A 23,627-nucleotide genomic window follows, 5' to 3' on the forward strand; every position below is an offset into this window, starting at 1 on the left:
CTTCTTTTTTTTTTTTTTGTTTGGGAAAATTATGTATTCTGTCAATTATGTTTTAAATAAATGCTGATTGGCCAGTAGCCAGGCAGGAAGTATAGGTGGGAATACCAGACAGGAAGTAGAGGTGGGGCAATGAAAACAGGAGAATTCTGGGATAAAAGAAGCCCATTCCTCCTCAGTCCTGTCCAGACACCAAAGAAAGAAGATATGACTTGCCCTGATGAAAAAGTTACCAAACCATGTGGCTAACATATTCTAAAATAATGGGCTAGTGTATGTTATAAGAGTTAATAAGAAGCCTGAGCTAATGGACCAATCAGTTTATCATTAATATAGACTTCTGTGTGATTTTCCTTGGGACCTACTGATTGAAGGAACGGGGCAAATCAGAAACTCCCAACAAGCAGGCCTTCATGCTATATTTTTCAGACACTGCAGATTTCTTTCTCCTTTGCTGGCCTTTTAATACCCAGATCCTGGCCTCTTCTTTTTTTTTTTTTTTTTTACTAAAACAATTTTCCAGGATATTTTATTATGAATATATGTTTATATTTTTTCCATTAACAATGAAAAACATTAGCCCACAGAGTTTCATGAAAGTCTTCCATGTGGAGAGCTGTCCTGATTTCTAAAGATTATAAGTTCATAGTTTTCTTTTTTTTTTTCTTTCTCATGGTTTATTTTTTTTATATTTAAAAATTTCCATCTCCTTCCCTCCTCCTCCCCCTCCCTCCGCTCCTCCTCCCCCTTCCCGCCCCTCCTTCTCCCCCTTCTCTCCCCTTCCCTCCACCCATACCTCCCCTCCCTCCCTCTCAAGGCCAAGACGGTGGGACAGAACTAAAGGGAGATCACCAACTCCAGTTGGAATGGGACTGATGGATCATGAGACCAAACCCGTCTCTCTGAATGTGGCCAACAGCGGGGGCTGACTGAGAAGCAAAGGACATTGGCGCTGGGCTCTGATTCTTCTGCATGGATGGGCTCTGTGGGAGCCTTCTCAGCTTGGTCGATCACCTTCCTGGACCTGGGGGGAGTTGGGAGGACCTTGGACTTAGCATAGAGTGGGGAACCCTGATGGCTCCTTGGCCTGGCCTCTTCTATGCTCACATTCCTCTATTATTTAGCTAAGCTATAGCTTCTCTCTGTTTGTGTGTATGTACATACAAATATGCTGATGAACTAATGTTTTTTTTTCCTAGAATTTGAACTCTCTCAAATATTCTAGACTGGCAGTTCCACATCCTGCACATCAGATATTTACATTGTGTTTTACGGCAGTAACAAACTTACATTTGTGAAGTAGCAATGAAATAATTATTTGGTTGTGTGTCACCACAGAATGAGGATCACAACTGTAGGAAGATTGAGAATGATTACTCTAGTTTCCATACCCTGGGCCTGATGATCATGCTAATAAAGTGATCTGTATTTTTCCTTATTCTAATTCATGATATATTCATGGATAGATTGGTACTGAGATAGATTTGAGGTCCGGCAATGGAATAAGAATATAAAAGAACAGAAAATTAAGATCAGTAGAATGTCAAACATCTGTAAATTCAATTAAGCCAAAAGTCTCACTGCGATTTAAAAATATAACAGTAGATCTCAGAAAAGAACTCTTACTAGAAATAGGTGTTTCTGCATGAATGTTGGAGAGCTAAAGAGTTTATCATCAAGCAGTCTAAAACTTTCAAACACAACTATTGCTCATGTTTAAAAATATGGTCTTATCTTTCCAATTTCATTTCACTTGTTCCTAAATTTTATAGTTGGAGTATTAGAATAGCCATCTAATTGGATTCAGTAAAGCAAATTGAAACTAGGAAACACACGTTTATTATCTATTCATGCAAATTCACAAAAAATACTGCAAGATTTCCTCTTTTACTTCAAACTAGTTAGTAGAATTCTATTGCCTAACATAGCTTACAAGATTCTCCATCATCTCTATTAAAACCTTTCTTTTTATTTTGTCTAGTCCTTCTTATAAGGCAATAATCCAAGTTCTGCATTGAGTTAGGTAGCTTGAAAGCAGAGAGGCCTTATAATTTGGTTTATATGCAAATTAATGAATTTAAGTTAATTTCTGCTCAATGGGGATTCTGTAGTGACGTAAAAATACATGCAATAAGTTCTGTGGGGCCTTTCTCAAATAGAGACTCAAGATACATTTCTTTGTGAGTGTCTTGTTTCGCCAGTATTCATGAGCATCACCTGCTGTGTACATCACATTGCTGAGAGAACGTATGGCTTGATGAACGTAAATCCCTTACCAGTGCCTGACTACAGTACCAAATTAACAAAAATGAGCATCTGTCATTGCACTCCACTCCACGCATGGTGAATCCAGGCGATAATTTCTGTCCAGCCAAACACAAGCCCTAGGTGATACATGAAAGGTAAGAAAGAAACTAGCCTTCCTCTCTTGCTCCAGACTACAGGATGCCATTGGAGAGTTGCTGTTTGTTAATAAATTGACTCTGCTAAGACTAAACATATATCTCAGCTTCTTCAGAAAGCAGAAAGGTCTGTGAAATAAGATTATCCTTGTAGGAAAAGTAAATTTAATAAAACAAAGAAAAAGACAGTGTTAGCTTCATCTTGAGCACAGCTGCATATAACTGAGGGGTCAAAAGGAAGCTGAAAAAAGAAAGGGTGTGTAGCTACATAAGCTTGACTTGTTTGAGGAAAGAGATTTTTCCGCTGTCTACCAAACCATCATTTTGTTATTTGGTACTACGTAGTTGATTAAAACAGACATGTTAATTTTGGAGGAGAATGCCTGTTCACTAGCCTTCTACTAGAAACAAAAAACCATCTTCCTTGCTGTGTGGTGGTGACACATGCCTTTAATCACAGCAAAGACAGGTGGATCTCCATGAGTTCAAGACCAGTTTTGTCTACAAAGTGGGTCCCAGGACAGCCAGAGCTGTTACACAGAGAAACCCTGTCTCGAAAACCGAAACAAATCTTTCCTTAGACACAAAGGTTTGTTTGTTCTCTGTTGTTGTCTTCTTTAGAGTGAAACAAATAGCTGACAGAAATAATGTGTCTAATGTATTTCCTGATTTTAATAGTCTTTCGAAACAGTGGTGAAAACTGGAAGATCACTGTCAAGTGCTTCTCATGTACACAGCACAAACCCAGTAAGTACATTTATCACACAGGAGACTCTGCTCTGTCTGCACTCACTGCATTCATATTATTAGACAGGTACTGATATTCACTCTTCCCAGTGGGAACATTGCTCAACAGAGGAAAAGTGATACAAGCTAAGTGTTACAATCAGTGTGTGAGTTACAGATTTCGCCATTCTCCAAGGGCCATTATCCATATTTTTATATCAAGCTTTTTGTCTAAAGTACAAAAATGATACAAAGCCAAATAGTGTGACCCTTTAAATGATGTGTTACCTTGTGCAGACAGGGGACATTACTTAGTGTTAAGGGAAATAAAGGAAGTAGGTTTACAGACTAATACTCTACCTTATCCTTTGAAATGGAATCACTCATTAAACCTGGGGCTCCTGAAGCAGCTAGAATATTTGGATAGAAAACTCAAGAGAACTGCATGCCTCTGTCTTCTAAACTGCTGGTGTCACTGGTGTGTTCAGAGCCACCCCTAGATCCTCATGTCTGTTAACAAGCAGTTTACTCGCTGAGCTGGCTCCACAGATGCTGTTCATTTAAATTTTAATATTTTTTAGCTCGCTATATGTTTACTCCCATGTGAGAATGAGAATTAAGTAATCTTTTACTCAAATTTTATTTTAAACTAATGATTAAATTACAGCAAGCTTTATAATATGTTTCAATCGGAGGTAGAATTATCCCTTGCTTCTTATTCTTTTGAAAAGTTGGAACTTGATTAAGCAAGTGGGAGATTATTTTATATTAACAAAGAATGAGGATAGAAAGAAACTTACCATGTTTTCCAGAATTTAAAAGAAGCATTTACTTGAGAAATTATTAAAAAATACTAAAATTGACATTTGATTTGATATGTTAGAAAGAGAATAAAAACTTGAAGAATTCTGCATCCAACAAAACAAATCTTTGAAATACCACAAATTCAGAAAGGCTTAGTAAAAATACACAGAATAAAAACTATCAATGTTTGAAACACACAATTTTTAGACTGATTAAAGCCTATGAAAAAAATAAATGTTACCTACATTTTTGTTTATCGATGCTTGAGCTTGGATTCAAAGATAGCACATGAATAGAAGACAAAGATGCAGAAGAGCAGCTCGCTGCCAGAAACTTAAATTGTGTTGGGGTGAATGATCTTATTTAAAACACCTGCTTGTAGCTCAATATTCAATATGAATTCTGAAAACAGTTTCTAGGCATTTGGTCCATTATTTCCTGTGTTTTAACAGTAATTTGTTTTGGAAATTTTTATGATTATGATGTTGAATACTCATTTTAATGAGCAATCTCTCTCATGCCTAAACACACATGCCCCTCTTGGATTTCAGTTTTAATTCATAATGCCTTCCTTATGACATTATGTGATTTTCACAGTAATGTTCTGTGTAAATCACAGAACACAATGAGTTCTGCTGCTGTATACTGCATTGAAACTTGATTTAGAAAGAATAAGCTTTAGCTAAAGCAAAAGGAAAGAGCTAAAAATCTTATATAAGCAGCAAAGGGGAGTGTCACAGGTATTTGTGCCTTTGATTATGGGCTGTCTACATTTACTAGGCAAAATGGTCATATTGTGTGCCTGTTATCATCAACTTAAACCTACCCTTAACATTACCTTGAATTGTGGGCTGGGTGTCTACAAAGAACAATGCACTGTTACTATTGATAACTCTAGTTTGTATCAATGTTCATCTCTGCATTTTAAAACTCCAAGTTCATTTGAAAATATCTCATCTAGATCTAGTACATTATTAGATGATACACACACCATTCATAGGTACCAGTCTTCACATTATGGTGTGCATATTTTAATTTTTTAAAATGGTTGAATGAGAAAAATGCAATGCTATTCACATATACACAAAGCAAATAAACCGACGTACTTTACAAAAACCTAGAATTAGAAGTAATTTTAAAATATATTCACCAAATGTAACAATGACCTTTCTTTCTAATTTCAAAAGGATTTTAGGTATTGTCAGGCTATTGCAATTTCAATTAGATCCTACCCTCTCCTGAGGTATGGCATCAAAATCTAATTCACCTACAAGTAACAGTAACATTTAATTGTCTCCTCCGCTTGTCTACAGTCTTTGCTGAGTCTCATGTATATGAGGCTGTCTGATATGCAGTAGACAACTCCACAACAAACATGAAATAACTGACCTAATTAATATTTCTATATTTTAATTTTATTTTTAATTATTTGCATATTTGTGTGAATGTGCATGTATGAGTACAGGTGACTGCAGAGTCCAAAATAGGTCACCTAATCCCTTGAAGCTAGAGATATGGGTGTTGTTAAGTCATCTGACAAGAGTTCTGGGAACTCTTTATGAGTTCCTTTATGAGTCATATATTCTCTTAACCAGTAAGTTATCCCTCCAGCCCTTTTGTTTTTATAACTTGTATCTATACAGAATAATTTTTTTGCTCTCAATCAGAAATATTTTGAATGAAACTAGTATTAATGTATTCTCTTAGGGAAGAGATATTAACCTGTCAGAATGTTTATATATTCTTTACAAGAGACTAGTAAGCAATTTTGAAACAAATACAAATATTAGATATTTTGTTATGATAGGTTAAAACTGAATTGGTACTCATATTTACTAGAGACTAGCAAGGACACTTCTAATGAGGTGAAAGTATCAAAGCTGAAACCCACGGGGAACTGTGTGATGACAAGAGAGATGGACAACACGCTGTGTCGGGTAATATTACACCATTCATTTCTCTAAAAATTCCACTCTTTGGAGAGACGTTTTATTTTTTCCAATTTGTTTGGGTTTCACTGACACTCAGACACAGATGCAAGTAAAAAATATGATACAGATATTTCTCAACTTTGGCATGTTCCCACACCAGAGTGAAGGCCAGAGTTTATGTAAAGGATTAGTAACTACATCTAGAATTTTATGATTATTTGGGGTGTAACACTCCCACCATTGAAGTTGTTTCTAGACAGAACCTTGAAGTACACACGCATATATTTATGCTAGTCTTCACTTCGTTTTGGGAACTTAAGCTTCCCTAAAAAGGACAGCTTCTTATGTAGATCTCCAAAATCTAACTCATCTTTGTCTTACCTTCCAATGTACAGACTAATTTTTTTCTAACTTGCTGCAAGACATATAGTTAGAGCAGAAGGACATCTGTAGAATAGGAGATTTATTTTTGAATCTGCTATTTATGTTTTCCTCAAATTATAAACAAACAAAAACAATGTGCATACAAATCTGGGGCTCTCAGGACACAGAAGGACACTGCAGTGAGCACTTTCCTGTAGCACACAGATATTTGGGGGCCCACTCTAATCAACACACATGTCATGAGGAGGGCCTGGGCTTTCACAGGCACACAGCTATCACAAAACACAAGCTGTATGTACACAGCACGGGCGTTAAAATAACTGACTTCAGAGGATCGTCTTCCAATGGAATGGCGAGGACTGAAATGATTTACGACAAATTTACCTGTGTACAAATTCCTAAAGAATAAGAAGTGTTTAAGAGCATTGCCCTCAGTGAAACTCCACCAACCAGAACCATTCCCTACTTCCTTCTGCTTTTCTGCCTCTTAAGTTTCTCTTATAACCCTCATCAGAGCAACGGACTGAGCCCCCAAGGCCCAGTTGAAGAGCAGAAGAAGGAGAAGATGAGCAAGGAAGTCTGGACTGCAAGGGGTTGGTCCCCCCACCCCTCACTGAGGCAGTGTGCCTGTTCTAATGGGAGCTCACCAAATCCAGCTGGACTGGGACTGAACGAGCATGCGATCAAACCGGACTCTCTGAATGTGGCTGAAAATGGGGGCTGACTGAGAAGCCATTGATAAAGGCACTGGGACTTGTTTCTACTGCATGTACTGGCTGTTTGGGACCCTAGTCTATTGTCTATTTGGATGCAAAGCTTCCTAGGACTGGATGGGGGCTGGGGGGGGGGGAGCTTGGACTTCCCACAGGGCAGGGTTCCCCGCCCTCTCTTAAGGAGGGAGGGGGGAGAGGAGAGTGAGTGGGGGAGCGGGAGGGGAATGGGAGGAGGGGAGGAAGTGTAAATTGTTTTGAATGGAAATATTAAAAAAATAAAAAATAAACGGCTTATAATTTATTGATAAAATTTATCATTGCTTCTGGTTGACTTTTATTCATATTAGGGAACTATTTCTTCCATGTCTAGACATAAGATAACATCTATTCACAATATTGCAGCATTGACCTTTGTTTCCAATATTATTATTATTATAGTGAATTTGTAGCTGCCTTTCAGTAGCTTTCATTGCATCTTCCTTGTTTGGTTTATAATTAGAGTAATGTTGTGGGTTAATAATCAAACAACAGAAATGCACTTAAGGATAAGGAAAAGTAAGAAAGCTCAAGGACCCAGTGAATTTATAACTCCGTATCATTGACCATGCTGACTCTATTTCCCCTGGAATACAGCTTGTGTGTGTGTGTAAATGAAGACTAGTAAGTTGAAACTATGAAAGAAAAGAGAGCTTATCTGTGTTATATATTCAGATTTTTTTTTATCACCTCTACAAATTTACTGAAAGCTTTCTATATGCTAAACACTGGGTAGATAAAGAAGCAATTCAGCAGAAAATGATGAGATCTAGAGAAAGGAAGATACAGTAAATGCTCTGGAGAACTGCATGGACCTCTAACTGCACGCCAGGGAGGTCAAATAGAGCTTATCAGTGTGGGCAAAGAAGATGAGAGAATGTTTGCCGGAATTAGAAGGTGAGGGTGAAGGATGTGAGAAACTTTCCAAATTCATCCTAGGGGATGTGGACAAACAAAGGAAAAATGTAAGCCAGGAGGGTGACATCATCATCTTTGTATCATTAAAATGTTTCTTTCAAAAAGTCCGTTCTTTTTAAAAAGAACAAAAATTGAAACTTACAGTCTTATTTATGTTACTAAACTAATAACGTAGATAATGAAAGATAATACTGTCAGTGTGAACTGTGCTACATGAAGGCACTTAAGATGTAACTGAATAGAATTCAGAGTGTTCCAGAAAGGGAACAATGGTGTTACTGTTTATTAATTGTGAATTTGGATAGGTATTTTTCAGGTTAAATAATTTGATTGTTTATTTGATTATGCCACTGTGGTAGCCGAGCTTTTGAATAACCAGCCTCTAGAGAGTTTTTTTTATCTTTTTAAATTTTTTAAAAGAAAACAAACTACCTTTTTTTTTTCCATTATACTAACCAATCCAAATTCCCACTCCTTCCCCTCCTCCCATTTCCTCCACACAACCTCCCACCCCACCACCATCCAATCCTCAGAGAGGATAAGGCACATTGCTTTGGGAAAGGGAACAGGGAACCTAGCCTCTAGAGAGCTTTAACACTGTGATTTAGAGAGTGGTGCTATGTTAGGGAATGGCAAGGCACCCCATGGGGTTCTATTCCACTATGAAAGGAGCCAATAGAGAAATAGTAATAAAAAAAATTAATGCCAACTATTAAAGGGCTTGGAGAGTTTTAAAGTTATCAAGTAAGCAATGCCAAGTCACTTTGTCCTTCATGAGAGTAGAGAAATCTTTTGGATTTTCTAAGGATGATTGGCAGGTTGAACAGAATGCAAGGTGAACCCTCATGGCACTAATTTCTTGATATCCATGTTTTGATATAGTACCTCCCTTTAAAAGCGATGCAATGTGTTCCTTGTAACTTTCCATGATCATGTGGTTGCCCTACTAAAGGACTCCTTCTTCTAGGAGACTCACTGGAGAGAATCTTGAAGAAGGATTCTTAAAAGAAACTCCATACAGGCTCAGAAATGAGAATAATAGATGGTTATTTATTTAGGGGTAGACTCACAAATCAATATCCTCTTCTGGAATGGAGAACAGCAACCGAATCTTGTTTGCAGCAGGAAGAGAGGCTGCATGCATACTTTACATAGACATAAATAGTATAAGCTGCTACACCCCAATAGGTGGGTAACTTAAGGGCTACTGGCTGTAGGATTTCCTACAGCAGAATCTCTTTGCTGGATTAATGAAGGAATCACCTTTACAAGGAAGTCCAAAAGATAAGAACATGTAGGTGAAATGAATTAAATAACTGAGGCTTAGTTTCAAGAACTATTCAGATCAGATTATTTCCAAACAACTGTATGACTTTAAATGAGGGTGCTAAATCTCTGTGGGAGCTTATTCCTCGACAATCTCTTGATTGCAGTTTCTGAGACCATAAAACTATTGAGTTTCCTTAAAAATAGAACATAAACAAAACAAACTTATAATCCACAAAACCACCAGGAAATAAATTGTGTTGCATCAACCTTCTAAATTTGTGTTGTTATTTAGTAGCAAAAATATGTGAGACAGCATCACCAAATGATGTTTCAAGAATTCAACAAGTAATATAATTAATGCAATTACTTTATAAGATAGGAAGATAATATCCTCTTCTATTATATGGAATATGAATACATAAAAGACTAAGTAATGGTATATAAAATGCACATTATCTATATCATCTCTATCTACATCTAAACTTAGCATACAGTGTGTCATGCTATTTTGATAGTCTCTGTGAGGAGTAAAATGAATCAGAATAAATAGTGTTGATGAGAATGAAATGAGAAATTTGAACAGGAGTTTTATATGGTTAGGCTCACAGATGACTCATATTAGAGAGAAAAATAAAAGGAGCAAGGAGAGAGAGATGACATAACTTCTAGCTTGGGCGATTGGATGAGAATGATGCTGTAATTGCAGTAAAGAGGACAGCAGTAAGGGTTGATTTGGCTGAAAAGATAACGCATTCTGTTTTGGCACCGTGAAATCAGTGCGCCTGTGGGAGGATGTCCATATGGAGAGGACCAGTGTAAAGCTGGGAATGCAGAATCCTCTTAAGAAAGGTCTGGATATATAGAAAGATTTGGAATTGTTTGAGAATAAGGTTGTGTGGTAACTGTTCTCCTTCATACTGTCTCTCTCTCTTCTGTCTCTCATACACATACACAGACATATACATACACACATGCACACACACAAACACACACACACACACCGAGAGAGAGAGAGAGAGAGAGAGAGAGAGAGAGAGAGAGAGAGAGAGAGAGAGAAACACAAAAGAAAGGAGAGAAAGAAAGACAGAGAAAAACAGGGAGAAAGGAAGAAACAAACAAACAATTTGGGTGTGAGCCTAGCCTTTAATGGTTGAACCATCTCTCCAACTCAGAGGCAAACAATTTGAAATCTTTAGAATTATGACAAATCTATGTTTTTTGTAATTAATTATATGCACTTTAATAAGCAAATTCCAGGATAAAAAATGAATATGAAATTATCCCATTCCTTTTATTTCCTTTAGAATCAATTCTAAATTGAAGGAGATTTTAGGTTCAGTGAAGTTTTTATTTTTATTTTTATTTTAAGTTTGGTACAGGTGTTAGCAAATTGATCCCATAGTCACACCCAATCTGAAACATGGTTTTGTAAGCATTTTTTTGTTAGAATACTACTATCTCTTTTCTTTAATATATTATCAATTACCTCTATTGCAATTCAATGTCAGATTTGAAAAGTTTCTACTGAAGTCATATGACTGTGAAGCCTTATGTATTTAGTACCTTTTAGCTCACTAACGGACTATAGCATGTGCTATGGCTCCTATTCATCATCTTTTTAATAAAGATGGATATTAGTAATAAGAAAAAGTAGTACTTTTCTGATTTCAGAAAGGCATATTAATCAAAAGTAATTTAGAAATGCTGCAATAATTTAAGAAGCATAAAATCAGGCTATTGTTACAGTTTTTTGCTTATTATTGGTAATCTGTTACAAAACAATCATGATTTCTTTTATTTCTTTATCATGTTTTAAATAAGAAACTCTTTAATAAATAAGAAGACAGTAAACAAACATAAATGAACACTTAGATTTATATTATGAAATCAATGCACTCAGCATTAGAGTACTTTTCTATCTAGTATTTTACTGATTGATTGATTGAATGTGGCTTGAGTACAATAAAAAGGGGTGTTTGTTTGTTTGTTTTGTTTTATACAATGGTTCAAAACATGTGCTTAGGTATCTGAAGCACTGGTCAAATACTTCTGTTCACCACCCTCTAATCATCCACAAGGGAGGTGGATGGTCCGGTTGTGAGCCGAGAGCGGAGGTTGAACTGTATGTGGAGGGGAGGATGTCAAGTCCCCAAGAGCAAGAACGATAGGCAGTAGGGTTATTTGAAGGCTAAGAATCAAAGTGTAGTAGTGAGGCTAATTTTGTTCAGGCGTCTATGTTCACTTTAATGAGTAAACGAAATGATGGAGACAGATGATGGTAAATTTATTTCGAATCAATCAGCTAACAAGGGTATAGTGGCACATACTCGGCGTTGACCCCAGTGCTCATGAATATGAGGCAGGTGCATCAAATGTTTCAAACTAGACTGGGTTAGCCCGTGAGACTCTTTTTCCTAAGCAACGCTAGAGAGTTAAGAGATTCTGCTTTCTTTGCTACATTGAGTCAGTGTTACCTTAAGAAAGTGGAAGGGAACATTAGGTAGAGTGGAAATTATAAATAAGTAGTCATCCAGCACCCAGTTGTGTTTTTCTCTATCAGTCCACATGTTCTTTAATGTACCCCTTTATCAACCACAAGCCATTAGGTTATGCTTTTAAGAAGTGCCAATGTTATTACCTCATCTCTTTACCTCAAGTGTTTGGGTCGATTTAAACAGTCACTGTATGACTTTGGATCCATTTGTCTCATGCACAGTACATATTGCCAAAGTCCTTTTCAGAAAAGAACTCAGAAAATTCAGGCACCTTTCCAAATTTCCAAATCCTACCACTTACCAACTTGACCTCAGGTAATTAATATATAGGGATCAAGTTCTAACAAAAAATATAGAAAAATTTGACATTGCATTGTGAGGATTAAACGGGATTCTGATGCTTGAGGGAGTCTAGCATATCTTCATTTGCTGAAGTTCTATTATTTTGAATTATGCCCAATTATAAGTGTTTCCATATAAATAGGTCCACCTATCTTTTTCTTTTTTTGAGATGGCACAGCCATTAAAGGCTAGGCTCACAACCAATTTTTTTTTCTTATACAAAAATAAACACTGATTATTATTGGCCTGAGATTGTTTTTCTCTGGCATTTCTATTTTAAATATGGAATTAACTTCAATATTAACAAAAAATCTACTTATTTTTACCTCTTCTTTAGTCAAAGTATCCATTTTAAAAATTAGCTCCAAGCCTTTTATTTTTAAATTACTGCTAATCCTTATTTCACAACATAAATAACCATCTTAATCCACTAATTGTGAGCCAATGGGTGCCTTAAATACCTCTTGTCTGAGATCTCGTGAGTAAATTGGCAGCATGGGGACCATGGGAGAGGGTTAAAGGGGAGGGGAGAGGCAGGGAGGTAAGCAGAGAAAAATGTACAGCTCAATAAATCAATAAAAAGAAAAAAAACAAAAATTCTTGTCTGTTTGACACATTTTTCTTGTAATTTTTTTCCTGTGAATTCCAAAATATTACCAAAGAATCATTCAGAAAACACCATCAAAATAATAGAGAATTCACTTTGTCGATGTTTCTATGGAAATGGTTTAACAGTGTTTTCTGAGTGTTTGTCCATTTAATAATGGGCCAGTTTACTTTTCTAAACATTTATCTCATCCTCGACTTGATAGCTCCCATCTCATTGTTGAGAGTTAGTTATCAAAATTAAAAAAAAAAAAAAAGATTAGTCCTGTAGATCAGACACTTGGGTACAGGATAAACAATGCATGAAAGGAAGCATTAAGAAATCTAGAAGTTAATTTTAACTCTTAAGAAGTGAATCCATGTATTATTTCATGTTTTGTGATTTTTATCCATCTGTTATCTATCTATCTACAAATCACCAATGTATTTATCCTGTAACTGCATATCTGTTTCATTTGTTCTTTAGTATTGTTATCTGAAAATAACTTTAGAAGCATAGTTGTTTGACTGCAGCAGCAGAGTAATTTGGGTACACCAGATCGCCAAGTTGAAAAGAAAATAGAAATACTAATGTGAAATAAATGGAGAAATTCAACATATTTTTTCTAAAAAAAAAAAAGTGTGTAACCATGCAAGTTCATGGACAGTGACTACACATACAAGCAAATGAAAGCAGCTGACCACGTACCCACACACCTTGGCAGAGGTGCACTCCACACTCGCCGGCCACCGCCAAGACAGATGATCTCCGAAGAACCTTCCAGTCGGTAACCCGATGAACATGAGAAGGTCAGAGTATCACCAACCCCAAAGCTGAACCCAACTCGGCTACCATACTGAGGAATTCCAGGGTCTTCACAAGGCTCAAGATTATATTCTGTAAAGGGCAAACAAGTCATCCAGAGATAGTGAAAAGAGAGTCATCATTTTAAATACACTTTTCTTCTATTTCGGCCCTTACTGTATTATGTGTAAAAGGAGTAATGCACGATGGGGTGCATCGTTTTCTTTTGCTGTGGTATATCTAATAACTAAAAGAATACGTTCATGTGTGAAATTCAGTGAGGACGGGGAAATGTTACCCGAGTGAGAAGCTGAAAATATAACCATAATCTCATGATTTTTTTTTTTCAGAATTGGAAATCTTTTCCACTTCACCGAGTTTTGAATTATAGTAATGATATGAGAGATGGGTATTTTCAAACAAAAATAACATTTGTAAAGAAATCATTATGAGCAAAAAAATAAATTACAATTCATTCAACTGTTTTAATTTAAATGGTGATGGATCTAGTGCCTCTAGTATGAGGCATTTAATTAAGCCATGTTCTGAAGAACTCCTAGCTTCAGATGGAAAAGTTGATGTAAGAACGAGTACCCCACACTGGCGTGATTACATGATGAATTTATACAGGAACCCTTCCCACTAAAAAGTTTCCAAAGTAATATAATTGTTTGGATAAAAATTATAATTTATATACAACCTTAAGAAACAGTTGACCTAAAGATAGTTCCAGAATACTTCATCATGGAAAAAAATAATCAGGAATTTCTTTTCACCTTAATTTTTTATGTGTGAATTATTTGGATGTATTTTAAATATCTATATTTGAATTGATTATACTTATTTACTAGAGATTATAGATTACTGAAATTATTCGTATAGATAAGTATGGTAATTTAAATAAATACCTTTAAAAACAATATCCACACTTGTATTTGTGCTTAAACACATGTAAGAACTTTATTATAGATGACAATTACATTTGCATCATTGTTTGAGCATTAAATGTAATGTTCTCAATCAGACTATAATTATTTACTATTTCATTATGCTATTTATCCCATTATAATTATAAAATACAACTTCATGTGGCAGGCATTTTTTTATGATGCTGCACCTAATAATAACTTTTCTTGGAACTCAAGTTATACTAAAACTGGGCTCTGGAATTAGGATCCTTGTAGGATATTCATGCTGGAGTTGAAAACAGCCCAATAGCATATTATTCCTATCACCTGGAGAGAACTCTTACCCGGTGAGGGCCTTCTGCAAAGTACTAAAGGCTTGGATACACAGCTGTGATTTTCTATCTTTGATTTCAACTTTCCCTTAAGTGGTAACACTGCTTTGGGTGATTCAGGGACAGATGAATTTCTCTCCCTCACAGTCTGGCTACAAATGTAAATAAATGAAAATAAATGTAAATAAATATTTCTATTGGAAATATATATGTTTTTTTCTTTTAATGAGAGTTTGCAACACCATATGAAACTTTAGGCAAGGAATTATTCTGACAGTATTATTTGTTTATAAATGATGCTATTCTATATAAAATCATATTCATATTTATTCTCTTGTAGATTGTATACTCCCAAATAATGAAAATGATATATAATATAATGTACATAATGAAGTTTATTTTTTACTTGGTCAGTCAGTATATATTCATAAGACACACAAAACTAGATAGATTTCACTAGTTAAGTTCACTTTTTTTAGTCTAATTGATACAGCAAAAGCCAATATTGTAAAGATATATGTATATATAATGTATTTAATACTTATATAATACAAATAGTAAATATAGAAATACTCTAAATTCTGTAGGTATTTTAGCTGATTTTGGCCATCAAAATATCACATGAATTTTATAAAGGAAATTAAATGATTGTAACTTTAGTGACTTTTTATAGAAATTATTTATTCACTACTTCTCTATTTGGCTTTTGTTTTATGTTTTACGATGCGTTACTACAGATAATCCTCAAGGCATTTTAAACTTGCTGAGAGATCATTTTTTCTGTGTTTTTCTACTTTAAATGTTTTTCATCTTTTCTGTAATTTTTCCATTTTTGTTTGTCATGTTAATAATAATTATATAACCTTAATTGCTTAAGGTTTGCTAAAGAAATTCTTGATCATTTTCTTACCAGAGAATGTGATGTTGAATCCTTCATATGATATTGAAAAGTCCGAAATGAAGCGCAACTGAGCCCTGAAGTTTCCATAGAGACCAGCGTTGATTGTTGAAGGAAGTTCAGAACCAGTGAGGCGTGCCAGGGGCTGGGTAAAACTACCGTTCTCTGTGATGAGTAAATAGTCATGGTGGTCTTCTAAATGAAAAGTGTGGAAGTTGAACTGCACCCCTGTGGACCAAAACAGGTGAAGGAAGTCAATGTTTAGCTTTCATAAGCTTGCTTTCTTTTCTAAAATGAAAGCCACTGCCATCATGTTACAAATATACAGACTATTCATGATCTTTTGTGCATCCTTCAGCTTATTTATCAACAATATTCAACTTTCAAATAAACCTAAGCCTAATTCAGACAAAATAAAGAAGGCAGATACAGTGAGTTATTACTATTTATTTATTTTCATACTTTTCAAACTTTCCTTATAATATTGAAATGGGGATTTTACTCATGAAATTTATTGAGTTTTGACTAACAAAATACCTGTTTACCAAAAGTGCCTGAACCAATGAGCACATTTGTGATGCTAGTGCAAGGGACAGTCAATCCGTGAACTTCTAACATCACAGTCAAGGTTTTATTTTATATATATGCTTTTATAGCTTCTATAATTGAGTTATAGATTATTATACTTTGGGGTCTGATTAGTGCTCACTTAAGATATATGTGTTTTATTTATATTATCACATACAAATGTGGGTTGCTAATCGATCACATTCATTTACCTGCTTGGTGTTGATGATTATCGAGGGGCTTTGCATTTTTGTCATGAACTGGGTTGTGCCACTGGGAATATGAAAATGCTACTTTTGATGCACACCTGCATTTCGTTCTGTGCATAAACGTGTGAGAACAGAATGACTGGGCCCTGAGGCTGTGCATTCAATTCTGAGTGGCCGTTCTGATGCACATTGCCATAGGCATGTGTCACCACGCAGCTCTGCTTACACCTCTCAGTTCTATTTCTGCGACTGAGGAAGGCCCAGAGCAAAGCGAGCGACAGTGGGATAACATCTGAGAAAAATGAACATGTTTATGCTTGTATTAAATGTTTATACAATACGCATCGAGTTTCAGGGAAAAAAATGAAAGGTTTCTACTAAAAATTAATGCCGATAGGGTCATTGTCAAGTAGTTTCTGCTTTTTTATTTTTGTTCTATTTTGTTTTTGTTTTGCTCTTTCTATCAATAAAATGACTTTCCAGTGGGGGAAAGGAATACCTTACATAGCTCAACAGGGAATCTGAAATCACAATCCTCCTGACTTAGCCTTCGGAGGGCTGAATTTAAAGATAAGATCTAACATGACCAACTTGAATTAAATTCTTGACTTATTAAAATATACTTAAAAATTTAATGCATATTGCTGTAAAATAGAACCAGTGTAGGCTGAATGACAATATAATTAAATTTCTAAACTATTACTGTTCACACTTAAGTAGGAGAATATTCTGAGTATAATACAAATATAAATGGGATGCGATTATTTTTAAAACTCCATCCAAGACTATTGAAGTCAAAACTGAGAATGAAATGGAGGTATAAAAAAAATCTGTTGAATGTATAATCCACAATGTTAGATATTGGGGATACCTGTAATCAAAACCTTAAAGCCAAAATAATCGAAAAAGATGAGTAGTATGATTAAAAACGCATTGATTAGTAGTATGCTGTAGTATCAAAACTTAATGAGAATGAGTATGGGCTTCGCTAAGGGAAACTCCCTGGAACATATGTGTTTGGTGTAGAAAGCTGAAACTTTTTAGAGGTAGGAATTCCCATAGCTAGATCATTCTCCCAGGAGGAGACCTAAAACAATAGTTTGATGTTTTAGGTATTATTTACATTTTTGTGGAGGTGTTCGAACATTGGAGATCCAATCATGTGTAAGATTTCTAGAATTGATTAAGGTTTTATAAAGGAATAATTGCCTTTAATAGTAACTAGTCATAAAAAGATAGCCCACTATGATTCTAGATACCAAGAGGAAGAGATCGGTGTAGTCTAGAGAAGTGTAGGCGGTCCTCTTCTCCCAACCCGAAGTCCTTCACATCACCTTGTCTTGCCTTTGGAACAGTGCTTCAAGACAATTTTACTAGCTCTTAAAGAAGGGCTCCTAAACTTGCATCCCTGCCATGTAAATGCTGACTTAATTAACACTTACAACCTGTGATAATGTGAAACCTTAAGTGTTAATTAAACCTCTGTTTACATAGCAAGCAGTGTGGAGCCCTCCATTTTCTTGGATAATACCAGGGAGCTTATTTTAAACTCCATTAGTCCACCTCGCAATGAATTAACAGGATGCTTTCCTTGATTTCCAACAGAAAGTTCTGTATCTTAGAATACAACTCAAACCAGTTTTATAAAGTTAAGTATCTTACTGCTTCTGCTACTTCCTGTATTCTTATTTTAACAGGTTCTCTTAGTAGCATATAAGTGATTAAGGAAACCTAACTAGAAAAGCCTACATATAAGACTAACCTTTCAATAAGATGGTGTAGAATTTTATTAAAAGTAAAAATCTCTTATAAAAACACAAATTTACGTTTACCGAAAACAACTTAGACTTAAAAAAACTCTGGCAGTATTTACTCAATGCTAATTTTTACTTTTTATTCATTAGGGTTTTCAATGGCAATAATAAAATATATAATCACGCCATGCGGTGGTGGTGCACGCCTTTAATCCCAGCACTCGGGAGGCAGAGGCAGGAGGATCTCTGTGAGTTCGAGACCAGCCTGGTCTACAAGAGCTAGTTTCAGGACAAACTCTAAAGCTGCAGAGAAACCCTGTCTCGAAAACCAAAAAAATATATATAATTACAATGTGTCAACAATTAAAAATGGAAAATTACTTAAAATCAGAATTTAAAGATCATTCTATGTTTTCAGGTAAATAATAATGGATCCTTATTACTGTAATATTGCAGGGTAATAATCTTCTCAGTGCTGCTATTGAGATGAATTGTCTTGCTAATTTTCCAGTAGCATTCCAGTTGAACCAATTGATCACCACGGTCCTACGTCGCCTTTCACTTGCATGCTTATTTTTAAAATCAACATCTGCTATGCACTGCACACAATTTTAAAGTTCATCTTAACGATGTGAGACATACTTGATGTTCAAGTTCATCTTAATGATGTGAGACATACTTGATGTTCCATTCTTGATATTTGACACAGAAGTATTCATGGAATACTTATAAATGTATGTGGAGATACCATTATAACAATACTTTATAAACAAATATACATAAATATGAATTAAGCTCCATGTGAAGCAGATGTCTTTCAGGTTTTGCTGATGAGAAAACTCCAAATACTATTAATTTTCTATGCCATAAGAAAAGGAAGATAAAACTAGTGAAACTTTTATTTAAAAATTAACATGATGTGGTATTCTAGAAAAGCATATATACCTATGCTACATTTTGATGTGAGATTCCGCTCTATGCTATGATTATGTTTTGTTACCATTGTTTAATAAAGAAGCTGCTCTGGCAATGGCAGGGCAGAATATAGCTGAATATGCCTGAGCCATTGACCAAACAGTGTTTTAATTAATACAGGTTTTTTTTTTAATTTTTTTTTTTATTTTTTGTGTGTGTGTGTGTGTGTGTGTGTGTGTGTGTGTGTGTGTGTATGATTGTTTGGGTCTGTATGGCCAAGAAACAAAACTGTGGCCTCCATTTTCAACATGGTTTTTCATATTGAATTTTATGTTTATACTTACCTAGTTTTGAACATGAAAAAAAATAGCTAAAATAAATAATAGACCCAATGAAAACTCAAATGATAGTCTTGAATTAAAAAACTACTTACCTTTTCCATGGGTTACATCAACTGTCCACGTACAATTCAGAGAGTTTGGATAAAATTCTGGGTAACCCGGTGATAAGATTGTCCCACTAGGGCCTCTCACATCTCCTCCACATAATGCTGAAATTACAGAAAGAACATTACAGTCAGTCACAGTTGGAGAGGCAGAGGCTGAACAAATCTCTTATCTCCTCTCTTGAAACAGGATAAGTCTCATTATGTTTGTCTAATCAACTTCCTCACAATAAGAGGAGTGTGTAAAGACCTCTTCCAAATACAGCAAAATCCTCTCATCCATTGCAGCACCAGGGAAGAAAAATGCATTAATACTCGCTGAGCATTATGACTGGCCCCAAGAGAACATAGTTCAGGATTGCACATTTGAATTTGAAGTATATCTTTACTCTGTTCTAATTATAAGCAACATTTGCATAAATTAATGGTCAATTAAACAGGAGTAATTAATTGTTTAGCCGTTTCTCTTATTACACACTAAAAAAATGAGTTAATTGTGTAAAATTGTTTTCTGTATATTCCTGGAGGGATATGTGTCACACATCAAAAGATTCCTTCTAAGGCAGTGAAGTAAGTTGAAGAAGCTTTGGAATTTTCTGGACATCCATATTTCAATGAGAATGAATATAATAAACAAAGTGGGATTCTTGCCTTGACACAGAAGTCACAGCTACCTTGAGGATAGAGTTTGTAAGCAATATTTCAGGAAAGTCGAGACAAATAAATGTTTATAATCTGCCATTGATTAAACTAACTGAATCAATATTTATGTACTCTGAGAGAAATATTTATATCTTCTATTATATAAAAGTGATCAATGCCTACAGAATACACCAAAATCACCAACTATGTAATTTTATCAATGCTAAAAATTGAAAGAAATCAAAACTAGATATAGGTCAGGATTTACTTGTAGAGATGAGGAGGATTTATGTTGCACCTGGATCTATCTACTTTACCCGCAATAAAAATTAAGTTTGGCATCATGGCTTTAAATTTTTCCTGCTTGCCGGGCAGTGGTGGCACACGCCTTTAATCCCAGCACTCGGGAGGCAGAGGCAGGCGGATCTCTGAGATCGAGGCCAGCCTGGTCTACAAGAGCCTGTTCCAGGACAGGCTCTAGAAATTACAGGGAAACCCTGTGTCTAAAAACCAAAAAAAAAAAAAAATTCCTGCTTGTTCATTTTCTTTTCCTTACTCTCTTGGTGAATATTCATTTCTCATACCAACTATAATGCTTTATAGGGTCAGCAAACCTTATACTCTTATACAACTATAATTTTATCAGTCCTAGGATATAATGATCCCCTGACACAGAGCAAGTCAAAGAATAAGAAGTGCTGCCTTACTGCAGACACTAGTCTGCCTATGGATTCCTAAGGTGGTTTTCTTCAGCTCTTCATATTGAAACATTGAAGAGCTCTTCATCTTTTATTATTGTGAAGATTTAAGTACACATGTTGTCTTCCTTGGCAGGTCCTCTGTGTGATCAGCTCTCCTTTTGGAAAACGCCTGTTTCTGTAGATTACTCAAATGCACAGAGAAAACTCTCAGTGGAAGATGAAATTTGAGTCCTTGCTTATTATCATCTATGACAAGCATTCCACTGTGCCTTTTTAGACTTGATGAGCTGAATGACAATTTCTGTTTTTATTTTTATTCTTTTTAGCAGCAGCGTGTGGTTTTGTCACGTGTAATCACAAGAGTGTTGATTTATATGACTGGCATCGTAGCAAGTACAGGGAAGATGTGCCAAATGATGGTTCTTTTGAACCTTCTTTTAAAAAACAAATTGGCGTAAGGCAGTTCCTAAAATATGATAGCACGGAAAGTCCTTAAATATTTAATCATGAAATGACAAATGCGATCTTCCCTCATGACAAGGACTAGGTAGAGGTGATGAAAACCATGTTGTAAACAGAAGGTACAGCCTGAACTGAATAATACATAGATGAACCGGCTGTAACTTCTGACAAAACTCACGCCACTTCACTTCTCAATCTTAGGGGGAGTGTTTTTTTTTTTTTTTTTCAGCCTGCATTTTTATATGTTTGTAACTGAATCCATTTTGATTTATTTTCACAGAAAAGAGGAAGAAAGCAGCAGTGGTTGCTGTCATGCAATTTGCTGCATCTCGAAACTTTCCGTCCAGAGAAGTCTGTATAAATTTCCATGAGACTATACTCCTAGTTATAATTCATTTTTAAGATAACGGATGTCCATGGGAAGGAAGCAAGTGTGTACCTTCAGACTTTCACATGATTGGCATTTTCAACACAGTTCTTTTTTCCAGTTTACAATAAATTTAAAATGGAAAAAAGTGTGGCGGTCCCTCAGAAAGCTAGAAATAGACGTACTGCATAATACAGCTGTACAGTCTAAGGAACACACCCGAGAGTTTCTACATCCTACTACAGAAGTACTTGTTCATTGCTGCTCTATTAATAATAGCCATGAAGTGGAAAGAGCCTAGCAATCCATAACTAGATGTATAGACAAGTAAAATAATGTATATTAAGTAATGTAGTATATATTATTCATCTGGCAAGAAACCTAAAGTTTTCAAGTAAATAGACAGAGTTGGAAAGAATCCTTGTGAGTGAGGCAGCCAGACACAAAAAAAATTAAATTCCCACGTTTTTTCTCACATGTAGACATCAGCTTTCAGGCCTTGGATGTGCATGTTTCATTTAAAATACCCACAGTCATAGGTTTTAAAGGGAAGGAAGATAGTACCCACTTGTAGAGGGTTAAAAGAGAATAATGGAACAGGAAGGGTTAAATAAGATGGAGATTATGAGGAGAGAAGAGGGTGAGGAATATAGAGAAGCATAATGAATATTATTGTTCACAAACACCTTAAAAAGTTATATAAAAACTATTGATGAAGGTTTGTAAAATATTAACAAATACACATAAAAAATGAACTTACCATATGATGAAGTAATAATGCCTTCACTAGACTCCACTGTCTAATAAAAGCTACACATCAGGAATTTGTTACCCTAACACCAGTTGTTAGCAAGTGAAATCAGAAAGTCCCTAAGCATTATAGGCTATCGCCTTTGCTCATAGTTACCCTTTATAGCTGACTAGTAAAATACTGTTGCTAAAAACATCATATACTTAGAAACATGGAAAAATCAAGATGATGTTCACCTGGAGGTCTCCTCCCTACTGGGTAGCTTTCACAGCACTGAAAGGGGTTACACACGCTGCCAGAGGGGCCAGGAATCATCCATTTTCTCCAGCCGAGAATTCTGAGAGCTACTATAAAAGTCTAACCTGAGCAGGTACAGCCACCAGTGTTATCATGACATGATGGTCCAAGGAATAACTCACCACTTTCCGACTGAATGCAAGGCCAGTTCCATAAGTTAGATATCATATCTGGAATAGTAATTAGGGCCATGAACCTGTCTATAGACAAGTCATAGTTCTTAGAGAAGATTGTATTACTGTTACTCTGCTAAAGCGCTGCGGTATTAAACTGCATCCTAACAGACAATGTTTATACTCACAGATTAGTGCAGCCTTCAAGTGCCATCAGTGGAACTTCTTTTCCCAGTTTTTATTTCTTTAATTAATTATTTTTTCTCATATATTGCATCCTGACCACAATTTCCTCTCCCTCTTTTCCTTCCAGTCCTTCCCCTTTCTTCTATTCTCTCCACTTTTCCTCCACAAAAGAGCAGGCTTCCCAGGACTATCTATCAAACATGGCATAACAACTTCCAATAAGACTACTGTAAACATAGTAAACGATCTCATATTAATACTGGAGAAGGCAGCCTAGTAGAAGAAGAAAGGTCCCAAAATCAGGCAAAAGAGTCAGAAAGAGTAACTGCTACCACTCTTAGGAGTCACACAAGAATGCCAAGCTACACAACTATAACAAACAGGACAGACCCAGACTGGCTCCCCACTGTCAGTTCAGTCTCTGTGAACCCATATATTCCCTGGAAAATGGATTCTGTAGGTCATGTTCTCAAGATATCCTTGAGTCCTCAGCCTCCAACAGTCCTTCCTCTCCCTCTTCTGTATGATGCCCTGAGCTCTGCCGAATATTTGGCTGTGGATCTTTACATCTCCTCCTGTCAGGCGCTGGATAAAGCTTCTCTGATGATGATTACACTAGTCTCCAGTCTATGAGTATAGCAAATTACCATTAGGAAGTATTTTACAGTAGTTG

The 23,627-nt window shown here is 35.8% G+C and overlaps 1 protein-coding gene across 3 annotated transcripts in view; it reads right to left on the reverse strand.

The window, feature by feature from the left end:
• Csmd3 (CUB and Sushi multiple domains 3) overlaps positions 1 to 23,627 on the reverse strand; it is a 976,820-nt gene that overhangs the window by 339,687 nt on the left and 613,506 nt on the right. For all 3 annotated transcript variants that reach the window (XM_038342099.2, XM_038342098.2, XM_042055667.1), the window contains 3 exons: positions 19,424 to 19,540; positions 15,558 to 15,773; positions 13,312 to 13,500 (listed from right to left, as the gene is read on the reverse strand). In XM_038342099.2, coding sequence (XP_038198027.1) covers positions 13,312 to 13,500; positions 15,558 to 15,773; positions 19,424 to 19,540 — 522 coding nt within the window. The remainder of the gene's footprint in view (positions 1 to 13,311; positions 13,501 to 15,557; positions 15,774 to 19,423; positions 19,541 to 23,627) is intronic.

Source organism: Arvicola amphibius, chromosome 9 (genome assembly GCF_903992535.2).
Source record: "Arvicola amphibius chromosome 9, mArvAmp1.2, whole genome shotgun sequence".
Lineage (NCBI taxonomy): Eukaryota > Metazoa > Chordata > Mammalia > Rodentia > Cricetidae > Arvicola > Arvicola amphibius.